Source organism: Pseudophryne corroboree, chromosome 6 (assembly GCF_028390025.1).
Source record: "Pseudophryne corroboree isolate aPseCor3 chromosome 6, aPseCor3.hap2, whole genome shotgun sequence".
Lineage (NCBI taxonomy): Eukaryota > Metazoa > Chordata > Amphibia > Anura > Myobatrachidae > Pseudophryne > Pseudophryne corroboree.
The window spans coordinates 100,890,639-100,904,297 of NC_086449.1; the positions used below are offsets into that span (position 1 = coordinate 100,890,639).

Here is a 13,659-nt window from a genome sequence, read left to right on the forward strand (position 1 = left end):
GAGGAGCTGACAGATCAATTTGATACCATGGATAAGGATACTATATTCCTAACTCTAGCCCATATAAAAGACGCAGTCTTATTTATGAGGGACGCTCAAAGGGACAATGGATTGCTAGCGTCTAGGGCCAATGCCATGTCTATCTCAGCGAGAAGATCCTTATGGACTCGCCAATGGACGGGTGATGCGGATTCCAAAAAACATATGGAAGTACTACCCTATAAGGGGGATGTATTGTTTGGGGATGGGCTGACGGACCTGGTTTCCGCAGCTACAGCAGGTAAATCAAATTTTTTACCACATATTCCCCAACAGCAAAAGAAAGCAACACCCTATCAGATGCAGTCCTTTCGGTCGCACAAGTCCAAAAGAGGTCGGGGATCCTCTTTCCTCGCCAGAGGTAAGGGCAGAGGCAAGAGAGCACCTGCTTCGTCAGGTGCCCAGGAACAAAAGTCCTCCCCGGCTGCTCCAAAACCCACAGCATGATGCTGGGACTCCCATGAGGGAGTCCGTACCGGTGGCGGCACGTCTTCGACTTTTCAGTCAGGCCTGGGTCAGTTCGGACCTGAATCCCTGGGTGTTGGAAATAGTTTCCCAGGGTTACAAATAATTGGAATTCGAGGAGGTGCCCCCGCGCCGATTTTTCAAATCGGCCCTACCAGCTTCCACATCGGAAAGGGATGTAGTGTTAGCTGCAATTCAAACGCTGTGTATACAGCAAGTGATCATCAAGGTTCCCCTGCACCAGCAGGGAAGAGGTTACTTTTCAACCCTATTTGTGGTCCGAAACCGGACGTACGGTCAGACCGATTTTGAATCTGAAATCCCTAAACCTGTACATAAAAACATTCAAATTCAAAATGGAATCTCTCAGAGCAATAATAGCCAACATGGAGGAGGGGGAGTTTATGGTGTCTCTGGACATAAAGGATGCGTACCTTCATGTCCCCATATATTCCCCCCATCAGGAATACCTGAGATTCGCTGTACAGGATTGTCATTACCAATTTCAGACGTTGCCGTTTGGACTTTCCACGGCCCCGAGGATTTTCACCAAGATAATGGCGGAAATGATGGTGGTCCTGCGCAAGCATGGAGTCACAATTATCCCATACTTGGGCGATCTCCTGATAAAGCGAGATCAAGGGAGAAATTGCTGAACAGTGTGGCGCTCTCTCTGAGAGTGCTCCAGCAACACTGTTGGATTCTAAATCTACCGAAGAAGGTGGTAATGTTGTTGGCCTTAGCATCAGCAAGGCGAGTGTCAGAATTGGCGGCTTTATCACACAAGAGCCCCTACTTGATTTTTCATGTGGATCGAGCTGAATTGAGGACACGTCAATAAGATTGGCGTTCCTGCTTCAAAGCAGACTATTGCTCGCTGGATCTGTAATACGATTCAGCAGGCTCACTCTACGGCTGGATTGCCGGTACCAAATTCGGTTAAGGCCCATTCCACTAGGAAGGTGGGCTCTTCTTGGGCGGCTGCACGAGGCATCTCGGCTTTACAACTTTGCCGAGCGGCGACGTGGTCGGGGTCAAACCCTTTTGCTAAATTCTACAAGTTTGATACCCTGGCTGATGAGGACCTAGCGTTTGCTCAGTCGGTGCTGCAGAGGAGTCCGCACTCTCCCGCCCGATTGGATGCTTTGGTATAAACCCCATGGTCCTTACGGAGTCCCCAGCATCCTCTAGGACGTAAGAGAAAATAAGATTTTAAACCTACCGGTAAATCTATTTCTCCTAGTCCGTAGAGGATGCTGGGCGCCCGTCCCAGTGCGGAAACTCTGCAAGACTTGTATATAGTTGTTGCTTACATAAGGGTTATGTTACAGTTGACATCGGTCTTGGACCGTTACTGTTGTTTTTGTTCATACTGTTAACTAATTAATTATGTATGTTCCAGGTTACATGGTATGATTGGTGTGGGCTGGTATGAATCTTGCCCTTGGATTGCTACATCCTGCCTTGTATTGTCCATCTCCTCTGGGCACAGTTCTCTAACTGAGGTCTGGAGGAGGGGCATAGAGGGAGGAGCCAGTGCACACCCTTAGTCAAAGTTCTTTTTAGGTGCCCTATCTCCTGCGGAGCCCGTCTATACCCCCATGGTCCTTACGAAGTCCCCAGCATCCTCTGCGGACTAGGAGAAATAGATTTACTGGTAGGTTTAAAATCTTATTTTTTTTATTTTATTCATTTAAATTCCTAAATTGCCGCTTTGTAGATTAATGTTGGAAATTATTACCCGTATTCAACACATTTGTCTGAATATTTCTGTAATAATGATGGATGTTTCTTGTGGTCTCTAGCTGATGAGGACGTGTGCAGATCTGTTCCGTCTGGTTCCATTTATGGTTTTCGTCATCGTTCCTTTCATGGAGTTTCTGCTGCCTGTCTTTTTGAAACTTTTCCCTGAGATGTTACCTTCCACCTTTGAGACAGAATCCAAAAAGGTAGATTATATGGCGAATGTGTAAGAATGATATGCAAGGCCCTAGAAAATAATGTCCACAGAAAACCTAAAAGTTTAAAAAACAAAATATATATATATATATATATATATATATATATATATATATATATATATATATAAAAAAAAAAAAACTTTTAGGGGCACATTTAGCTGTGCAGAAGAGGCGGTTCCTGTGTCTAGGACTAAAGCAAACAAACAAAAAACACCTCTTTGTACTCGTATTGAAAAAAGTCCTTTAAAATAAATAAAAAATGGTCAAACAATGATCTCCACAAAACGTATAAAGGTAATTCAATTTATTGACTTTCTGTTCAATTCAGATAGCTCTCGGTCACCACAATACAATGTTATGATTGTCAACGTCTCAATGAGCCTGACCTAATTTGATACAGAAAAAACATCAATAGCTCATATGTTATATTAAACAATGGCATGGTATTGCAGCCTTAAATTAATTCATAGAGGCATCACCTTGTATAGTTACTCATATTTTTGAGATCAGTGGTCCTCCATATATTATGAAGAGATATTTTGACCCTGTGTGATACAATGTTGCTATTACTTATTACATATCCCCCTGCCTTTCCGTATGATATAATATCAGTGAACGGAGAGTGAGAGCAGGAAGTTGATCAGACTGAAGAACATAGTAGCACTTCTACTGTTAGAAAATAGCACGCTGCTCTATCCTGGTATCAAAAGAAATTGCAGGACCGAGTATGTGCCTGTGTCTGATAAGAGAGAGCGGGATGGGAGAGGAAATACTAGTATAGGAGTTCTGTGTGGTCTGCATCCCTGGAGGTCATCTGCTGTGTCAGGTGTGCCAGTTAACAGGGTCTCATGTACGTGCCATGACCACACAGATTGAGAGCCATAAAAACGTACATGTCACCCATACTTGAGCTTGTTCACTTGATACCAGGGTAGAGCAGCTTGCTATTTTTGACTGTAGTAGTGGTACTATTCTCTTCAGTCTGATCAACTTGCTGCTCTCTCACTGATACTAAATCATACAGAAAGGCAGTAGAAGCAGCAGGACTATTTATTCAGAATCTTTACTGTATACCTGTCCTCATTAGTGATTTCACAAGCATGGGGGATATGTTGTACTATGTAGTATAGATTTATTGTAATAGTCTCCAGACCAGTCTTCCCAAACATAGGCTCTCACCACTACAATCCATTTTGAATGCAGCTGCGAGGCTAATCTTCCTCGCTAGAAGTTCATTGTCTGCAGATCCGCTCTGTCAGTCCCTCCATTGGTTACCAGTATTCTACCGTATTAAATATAAAATACTTTTACTGACATACAAGGCCATTAACCAAACTGCACCAACATACATCTCATCACTCCTCTCAAAATATCTCTCTACCCGACCTCTCCGCTCTGCAGAAGATCTACGTCTCTCATTCACACGCATTACTTGTTCACACTCAAAATTACAGGTCTTTATCCGGGCTTCACCCACTCTGTGGAATGCCCTGCCCCCCCCCCGCCTCCCACGCCCCCACACACACAATAAAACTCGCCTCTAGTCTCCAAACCTTTAAACGTTCCCAGAAAACTCACCTCTTCAGACAAGCCTATCAAATTCCAGACCCACCCACATCACCTTCTGTGCTTCCCTATCTAATTACATCCTCTCTGTACAGTATACATGACATCCCATATTTTGTCTTTCTTTACTCACACCCTCCTGATACTTGGCCAACATTGCGGGGTGATCATATCATACAACCCATTAAGAACCTAGCAATCTGGTGGACCACTATGCAATAGATAGCATATGTAGCTATGCCTATTTCCCTATAGATTGTAAGCTTGCGAGCAGGGCATTCCTACCTCTATGTCTGTCTGTTTTTACCCAGTTTTATTCTATTACTGTTGTTCTAACTGTAAAGCGCAACGGAATATGCTGTGCTATATAAGAAACTGTTAATAAATTAAAAAAAATAATAGCAACACTGTATCACACATGGGGTAAAACTAGATGTGTCAAATAACAGATTGTCATATATTCTCAACTATATTTATACTGCTGAGCAAGAGAATCCACTGTAGAATTTCCAAATCAAGAAATTCACTACCTCTGTCCATATGTTTAAATGAAAAGCATGGGGTTTTCTCACTACAGGTGGTACTTGGGTCAGTATAGAAATCTGCATGCAGAATAATTGTCTGCTACCTTTGATATACTAAATGCATCCCTATACGGGTTGAATAATGGATACACAGCAGCAATTTGCTACTTAGTGGCATGCCATGCTAAGAAAGCACCATAGCAATTAATGTAATCTAGTATTCTGGATACTTAAGACAAGTGTACTGCAATGCAAGGAAGAATAGACTTTTGATTACTCTTTGTTTAATTTAACATTTTATTGTTGGTACTAGAGATGATATATATAGATAGATAGATAGATAGATAGATATATTAGTACCAGCAATAAATATTAAATTAAATGAAGAATAATCAAGTCTGGTACGGCATCGTCCCTTTCTTTGGAGCCAGTTTAGCAAAAGGAGAGGAGTTCTAAAATGGCTGTCTCTTTTTGCTTGCTATAGTGGTCACCATCACAGGGGCTGTTCTTATGCTATAGCTGAAGCTAGTTACAGCAAAGTTACCATGGACAGTGGTGATGCCTGCCTGCTGGTGGTGCTCCTATGATATTCTTTTCTAGAATGCAGCAGCAGATACAGTATAAACAAAAAATGATGACTACTACTATATTAAAATGATTAATAACTTTTTGTTTTACTATACTTTACATTCCATTAATCTAGATTAAATTTGTTTTCTATTGTAAATGGAAAACTGTTCTGTGACATCCAGTTAGGTTCTGTTATATTTGCACTTTGGGTTAGGAAATGAGTGCAGTCTTTTTAGTTTTTGTCCACCAGTGTTTTCTAAATATCCCTAATACACATATCCCAGTGGGGGTGGTATGCAAGGTCGACAGAAACTAGGTCGACCACTATAGGTCGACAGGTCAAAAGGTCGACGAGTGCTTTTTTTTTTTTTTGTGTGTGTCGTTTTCTCCGTACAGTGACTGGGAACCCCAATTAGTGCACCATGTCCCCTCTATTCCAAATCATAGTCCGCATGGATCGTTGAGAATGAAAAAGGTCAAAAAATTTATAAAAAAACAAACAAAAAAACCCCCCACCTCATGTCCACCAATAGTGGTCGACCTAGAGACCGGATCCAATCCCAGTACACTTGTATGCAGTAGTTCCATCATAAATAACTATTGTGCTAATCTATTTATTTTTTTTTGAAATACTTTATTTATGCGTGGTCAGGTAGGTACAGAGAGCATACTGAAAATACATGGGACATGCGGCCAACATAGCCAGTGTCCGGGGTAGACCACATTTTTCAAGCATATAACAAGATTAAACAGTGAGGGAGAGACAATCAAGTTCAAACATGGGGTTTGGGGGGGGGGGGGGGGGGGGGGGGGGGGGGGGGAGGGGGAGGGGGGAGGACCACATTTGTGTCTATACATGATGTATACCATGAGAACAAGTAAAGTCAGACTAAGAGGGGGGAGGAGATTCAGAGAGGGGGTGTGGACGAAGAGAGCAGCAGGGAGGAAGGGAAGTTAGAGCGGGGGGTGGGGGGGTGGATTAGAGAGAATTGTCGGAGGGAGAGAGCGGTAGGGGCCCATGGGTCCCTGGGGGGGAGGGGGATGTTCTAAAGGAGGGGAGACTAGTTTCTACGTTCGGCGGCGAGCCAAGGAGCCCAAACCTGCTCGAAGACGTGGCCCCGGTCGTGGAGATAATATGTGATCTTTTCCATTGAGGCGATGTGCCAAATTTTAGCTTTAAGGGAGAGTAGGGAAGGTGGGGAGGGGTTCTTCCAGTTGAGGGCAATCAATGATTTTGCTGCTGCTAAAATATGTGAGGTTAGCTTTTGGGAGAATTTATTGAGGAGTGGGGGGGGATAACATAGCAGGGAGGTCCAGGGGTCTTTCCGGACAGGAGGGTCTAGAAGTGAGTTAAGGAGGGAGTAGACCAAGTCCCAGAAGGGCACAATTACTGGGCAGGTCCACCATATGTGGAGCATAGTGCCTCTATCTCCGCAGTTTCTCCAACAGGACGGGGAGGAGGACGGGAAAATTTTGTTAAGTCGGTCAGGGGTGTAGTACCAGCGGTAGTAGATTTTGTAGGCCGTTTCCTTAAAGGCAGTGGCAATGGAGCTTTTAGCGATCCCCAGCCTCATGTCCTCCCAGTCCTCTGTTTCTGGAGGAGGTCCGAGGTCTTGTTCCCATGCGAGTTCATGGGGCCGGGAAGAAGGGAGGGAGGAGTCTAGTAGGAGAGAGTAGAGTTGGGAGATTATACCTTTGGAGGAATGGGAGTTGACGCATAGGGATTCAAAGGGAGTAAGGGCGCGGAGTAAGGCGGTAGAGGGGAAGGAGGCCAGAAAGTGGCGTATTTGTAGGTATTGGAAGGGATTAAGTGGTTGTGAGGGAGTTTTCCGCTGGAGGTCGGGCAGGGACAACCATTGGCCTCGATCGGCAAAGTCCGTCGGAAATTTAAGGCCCAGTGTTGTCCACATTCGGGATCTCGTAGTAGAGAGTCCGGAGGGAAACTTGGGGTTTTGCCAGATGGGGGTCAAGGGTGAGGGTATGGTAGTGAGACCCCAATTCAAAGAGAGAGCGTCCCATGTTTTGAGATTGAATTTGATGGTAGGGAGATGCTTAGAGGCTGGGGATCGAGAGGTGGGGGAGAGGCCCCATAGGGGGGACAGGTCTGGTATGGCCATGAAGGCTGCTTCGATGTCCAGCCAGGACACCGATCCTGGAGGAGCGTATGAGGTGACAATGTGGGATAGGTGGGAAGCAAGGTAGTATAGTTTGACGTCGGGAAGGCCTCTACCACCCGCGGAGGTTGGTCTTTTCAGAGTATTGGCGGCTATGCGGGGAGGTCTGTGGTTCCAAATAAAGCGTGTGAGGGCTCGTTGGATAGTGCGGAGGAAGGTGGTCGGGACTGCCACGGGAAGGGTCTGGAAAAGGTAGAGCCATTTGGGGAGAATGGTCATTTTAACCGCTATGATCCTGCCCAGCCACGAGATGAAAAGACTGTTCCAAGAGGTCAAGTCAGCTAGTGTTTTGGTAAGGAGGGGTGGAAAGTTTTCTCGGAAGAGGCAGTCGTATCGAGGAGTTAGGTATATCCCTAAGTATTTGATCTTCTTGGGTTGCCATTTAAAATTGAAGTTGGTACGGAGGGACTCGGCCTCACGTTGGGGGGTATGAAGCATCATGGCCTCAGATTTGGAATAATTGATTTTATATCCTGATATAAGACTGTAGGCTTGTAGTAGCGAGAATAGATTTGGGAGTGAGATGAGGGGCTGGGATAGAGAGAGTAGGATGTCGTCTGCAAAGAGAGAAATTTTGGGATTTGTGGGGCCCACCTGTATACCGTGTATGTCCGGGTGTGCTCTAATTTGAGAAGCAAGTGGTTCTATAATGAGGGCAAATATTAGGGGGGAGAGAGGGCAGCCCTGACGTGTGCCGTTGGCAATACTAAGTGGGGCGGATGGGATACCATTGATAAGGACGGTGGCAGTGGGAGTGGAGTATAATGCTAGAATGCTTGTGAGAAAGCCGCCAGATAGGCCATAGGCCTCTAGGGCGGGTCTCAAGAAATCCCAGGAGATTCGGTCAAATGCTTTTTCGGCGTCTAAGGAGAGTATGATAGTGGGGGCTTTCCTGGAATTCGAGATATGTATGAGGTCAATAGCACGCCTGGTGTTGTCCCTTGCCTGGCGGCCCGGGATAAATCCTACTTGATCGTAGTGAACTAGGGAAGGGAGGTATGGGTTAAGACGGGTGGCCAGGATCTTGGCAAAAATTTTAAGGTCTAGGTTCAGGAGGGATATGGGGCGGTAGCTGGCGCAGTTAAGGGGGTCTTTGCCTTCTTTGGGAATCACCACTATTCTGGCCTCTAGCATCTCAGGGGGAAAGAGGTCGCCCTGGACAACCCCATTAAAGAGAGAATGCAGGTGTGGGGAGAGAAGGGCAGAGAATTTTTTGTAGTACAGAGCCGTAAACCCGTCCGGGCCCGGGGATTTGCCAGTTTTTTGCATGAGGATAGTCTGGGCGATCTCCTCCACCGTGATCTCCCTGTTGAGGGAGTCCAATGCGTCCTGGGGTAGTCTGGGTAGTTTGGAAGCAGAGAGAAAGTGGGAAATGAGGTCAGCGTGGGGTTGGGAGGGGTCACCCGGTGGGGGAGGCGGGAGGTTGTATAAATCAGTATAGTAAGATTGAAAAGCGGCTCTAATGGCTATGGGGTCTTGAACAAGTTGGTTGAGAGAGTTCCTGATAGTGACAATGTTGGATGTGGCTCTCGTAGAGCGGAGTCGTGCCGCCAGAATCTTGTCCGCCTTGTCGCCCTTCTCATAAAAGGTCTGGCGAAGCCACTTAAGACGCTTGGCCACCCGTGTAGTGAGAAGAAGATCAAGTTCCGCCTTAATGGTGCGGAGTTCGGACAAGACCGTCGGGTCGGAAGACGCCTTGTGTAGGGTCTCGAGTGCATGGAGTTTAATGGAGAGTTTATTGTATTGGGAGAGGGTTTGTTTTTTGGCTTTTGAGGCAAGGCTAATGAGGTGCCCTCGAAGGACAGCCTTGTGTGCCAGCCAGAGGGTGGACCTAGAAATGTCGGGATGGTCATTTAAGGCGAAGTAATCAGAGATCATGTTTTGGAGGTGAGAGTTTATCTCAGGGTTGTGTAGGAGGGAATCGTTGAGACGCCATGTCATGGGGCGAGGGCGAGAAACCAAGCCTGTCAGGTCGCAGGATATGGGGGCGTGGTCGGACCAAATTAGTGGATGAATATGGGCATCCCGGAGATTCAAGGCCGGATCATGGCTGAGCAGGATCATATCAATTCGGGAGTAGGAGTTATGTGGGGCGGAGTAGAAGGTGTAATCGCGGGCAGAGGGATCTTTTATCCTCCAAGAGTCATAGAGGAGTTGAGAGCGCATGAGACGGAGGAGGGATCTAGAGCGGAGGGAGTCCGACGGGGAAGGGGCAGGGGAGGCGGTAGAACGATCTAGCTGTGGGTTGAGGACGGAGTTAAAGTCCCCTGCAAGTATGAGGTCGCCCCTTCGGACTCGTGTGAGGAGAGTATCCAGCCTTGTGAAGAACCGTTCCTGTCGTTGGTTAGGGGCGTAGACGTTGACCAGGGTGCATAAATTATTGTTAAGTTTCCCCACCAGGACAAGGAATCGACCGTCTTTGTCGGTATGGGAGTCTAAGAGTTCGAAGGTGAGGTGACGGGCAAATAGGATCGCTACTCCACGTTTTTTGGCTGAGTGATCGCAGGCGTGAAAGGAGACCGGGAATGGTTTGCAATGGAGGGTAGGATGTGAGTCGTGTAGAAAGTGAGTTTCCTGTAGGAAGATCAGGTCGCCTCTGTGGTGTTTAAGGGAGGCAAACAGTTTACCTCTCTTTTGAGGGCTATTCAGACCCTTCACATTATGAGAAAGAACCCGGAGACCCATGGGGAAACAACAGCGAAGTAGGCAGATTAAAAAGAGCGGGAATGTTTAGAGATGTAGGAAGGGGGGGGGGAGATAGATTGGAGGTATATAAGGTGGGAAAGAGTGTGGTCCACGTAGGGAGGGGGGGGAGAGGAGACCGGAAGGGGTGGGAAGGTAGTTGGTCATCTGGCATTGGGGGCCAGGACCGGTAGAGCTGACAATGGGAGGGAGTACTAGGTGTCGGGTGAGCACCTAGGTCAGCGGTAGGGCGCGTGGCCCTGTGGGGGCGCGGCATGGGGCCCAGTTCGTGGATCACGAGCCGCTCGGGAAATAATCGTAGGCAAGCCTCCCCCGGGGGGAGCCTGAGGAAGAAAGCTAGAGAGAGGACAGGAAGAGAAGACAGCTGGAGCGCCAGCCCCGTGGGGCTAAGAAGAGGAGAAGGGGGGGGGGGGAGGATGGAAGGACTTAACTCAGAGGATAGCATGGAATCACTTCAGGATAGAGACATTTGTAATTTTAGGCAGTTAGGCATTAATATTCGCAACATTGAAACGTTTCAACAGGGGGCAACAATAAAGCATTTGTAAAACAACAACTGAGGAAACAAGAGATCAGGTTACGGAGACCCTGAAATAGCGTAAAATTTCTATTGGGAGAGTGCGACCAAGGGTGGTCGCCCCATTTTTGTGTGAAAAGCGGTTGTGTAGAGGGATGAGAGTTCTCAGGTAACTGGAGGTGGAGCTTGGGAGGTCGCGGAAGATGGGACCGTGATCCATTCTGAGCGAGGAGATTGGGGTGTGTCCCGTTGTGACCGCGGCGGGAAGCGCGGCGGGTGAGCATCTTGGTCAGGGGTGGAGATGCCCAGCTTGGAGAGGAGCGTTTGGGCCTCTGATTGATCTTTGGCTGTGAGAAGTTTCCCTTGGTGCCATACGAGGATCCGGAAAGGGAAACCCCAGCGGTACTTCACGTTGTGGCGGGACAGTAGGGAGGTAATGGGTTTAAAGTCCCTACGTTTAGCTAGAGTGAGCGGGGATAAGTCCTGGAAAATTTGAAGCGGGGTGTTTTGGAAAGTCACAGATCCTAATCTTCGGGCCTCCCTCATGACTGCTTCCTTTGCCGTGAAGTAATGTAGTCGGAGAATGACATCTCTGGGCTGGGAGGAGTCCTGGGAGCGGGGCCGCAGGGCCCTGTGGGCCCGGTCCAGGAGGAGATGTTCCTCAGGGGTGTCAGGCGATAGGTGTGCAAAGAGGCGTTTGAGGTAGAGCTCAAGGTGAGTAGGCTCGACCTCCTCGGGGATTCCCCGGATCCGCAAATTATTTCTCCTTGCTCTGTTGTCTTGATCTTCATGCTCCTCCTTAAGGTGGGCGACATCTTGGCGGATTTGGTGAAGGTCGGTTTCAACCGTTTGCTGGAACGTTACCACCTCCTCGACCCTTCTTTCGAGTTGGTCAGTTCTGGAGCCGATGTCAGCGATATCTGATTTGAGGGAGTGTAGAGCTTGGACTGAGGATTTGATATCCCGCATCTCCTTAAGGAGGGAGAGGAAGTCTCTGCGGGTAAGGGGCGTATGATCGTCTTCCTCGGCTTCCGATTCGGAAGGGGCCTGGGAGGGCCCGGGAGTATCAGACTTGTTCATGGCTGGGGTGTTTTTTTTGGTTAGGAATGGTGTAAGATCGGACCCCTGGGATTTTTTATTACCTCTGGTCATCGTGGGAGTAGGGAGGGGGGGGATAGACAGCAGGGGAGATGCTGGCGGCGGCGCTCCAGCGGTGAGACTCAGGACCGGGGAAGGCAGGCCGAGAGCATTACGGGTGCATTATATTGTAGTTATCTGTGTCCGGTCCATGGGGGTGACCCGTGGAGGGCCCGGAGGGTAGATATCCGGGGTTGAGAGGGGGACTCCCGTAGGGCCTCCACCGACCTGGAATCGCGGAGGCGTGCTCCGGGCACGGACCAGCCAGTGACCGGGGGGCAGCACCACTCAGCGGTGAGGGAGGTCTGCAGCCAGTAGCGGGAGGGGAGTCCACCGGCAGGGTCCGGAATAAGCTGTGATGAGCCCCAATGCAGAGGTAGGCCGGGTCTTTTGCAAGGCCGGAGGCCAGCAGCACGTCTGAACCCTATGGGGATGGTAGCTGAGAGGGGACGGAGGGTAGCTGCGGTGCTTCTCTGGGGAGTCCCCAGCAACCAGCAATGGCAGAGCTAGCTTGGGGGTGGTATATTGTGTGGAGAGCAGAAGGGAAGGGCCTTTCCGGTGCCTGTGGGGGATCCCAACGTGGGTAGGTCGGGTCTGAGGCTCACGGGCGGGCCGGCGTCAAACCTGTGGCCCCGGCTCCGGCTCACGGAGTAGGCCGCAGCTCGCCGCAGCACCAGGGATCGGGTCGCAGGGCAAGGGGCGCAGGGGGAGATATACTCTTGACTTACCCCGTCGCCCGACCTCGATCCCGGCTTCCTCCGGCCAGCGGGTCCGCAGTTCGAGCTCCGGGCGCCTCCGCCGGAGCTAGCGCCGTGTTCCGTGCAGGGACACAGGAGGCCTCAGCTGGTCAGATCGCCCTCCGGATCCACTTCAGGGTTGATGGAGGGCACGGGGGAGAAGGGAGAGAGGCGACGAGCTTCTTCGAGACGTCTGTCCCGGCCCGTCGATCCGGCCCAGCTCCAAACTCGAGCCCCAGGCTTTAGGCCGGGGGGAAGGCCGCAATCCGCAGGAGTGCTTAAAAGCACTCCCCGACTCCGCGGGTCCCCCCACAGCGGATGCAGGTAGGTACAGAGGGTCCCTGTGAGGGAGCTGGGGCAGTCTGGCGGTGATCGGTAGAGGATGGGGACTTACGTGGGCACCTTTCCAGGAGTCAAGATGGCGCCGCCAGGCTCACACCCTCCAGTGCCTGTATGACTGCCTCATGTAGCCCCAGCCCGTGGATAAAGCTCGGTGGTGGTGTTGGTGGACGTCCCAGCAGCTTGTGTGGGGCCTCAGATGGCGTGCGGCGAGTGCTGGAGGCAGCGGCGGCCGCGTCCGGTCCCGGGAGCGGCACCACGTGATCGGCGCCGCGCTCTCCTGCACACGGAGTTAGACGCCGGGCCCGCGGGGAGCCGCCGCTCGTAGCAGCAGGGGGGGGGAGACTCACGGAGGTAAGGAGAGATGTGTGGGGGCTCCAGGGATGGAGAGGGTATCTCCGGTGAGGTTCTCCGCCGCAGGGCACCGCACTTCCGGTCCGGGGCAGCTCCAGACTCGAGGTCCCGGCTTCCACTGGCAGGGTAGGCCGCAACCCGCACGGGTCCAGGAGGCACCCGCCGGCTCCGCAACCACCTCACTCAGTGCTGGGGGGGCTCAAGCAGGTGAAGGGTAGATAATTTCTGATTTGTTCGTTGTTTTGAGCAGTTAAAACTGCTACTAGGGCAGGAGCTCGGGTGCTGCACGACCTCCCGCATTCACAGCCAGGCCACGCCCCCGTGCTAATCTATTTATGATCAAGGTTATTGTCGGTGCAGCATATATAAAGGGGCTAAACTATGATTGTGACATTTCTGTGTTTTTGTAAATTGCTCAGGCAGAGAAGATGAAAAAGAAACTTGGTGCCAAATTGGAGATGGCCAAGTTTCTCCAGGAGACCATCTCTGAGATGGCACGAAGGAACAAAGCAGAGACTGGAGGAGACGGGCAGCAGCAGTTTTCGTCCTACGTCCAGCAGGTTTGTCTTGTCT

At 49.8% G+C, this 13,659-nt stretch overlaps 1 protein-coding gene across 4 annotated transcripts in view; it reads left to right on the forward strand.

Moving 5' to 3' along the window:
* The window catches only part of LETM2 (leucine zipper and EF-hand containing transmembrane protein 2), a 276,504-nt gene that overhangs the window by 188,458 nt on the left and 74,387 nt on the right, over window positions 1-13,659 (forward strand). For all 4 annotated transcript variants that reach the window (XM_063931541.1, XM_063931540.1, XM_063931542.1 and 1 more), the window contains 2 exons: window positions 2,310-2,453; window positions 13,506-13,646. In XM_063931541.1, the coding sequence (XP_063787611.1) occupies window positions 2,313-2,453; window positions 13,506-13,646 (282 nt within the window). In that variant the 5' untranslated portion in view covers window positions 2,310-2,312. The remainder of the gene's footprint in view (window positions 1-2,309; window positions 2,454-13,505; window positions 13,647-13,659) is intronic.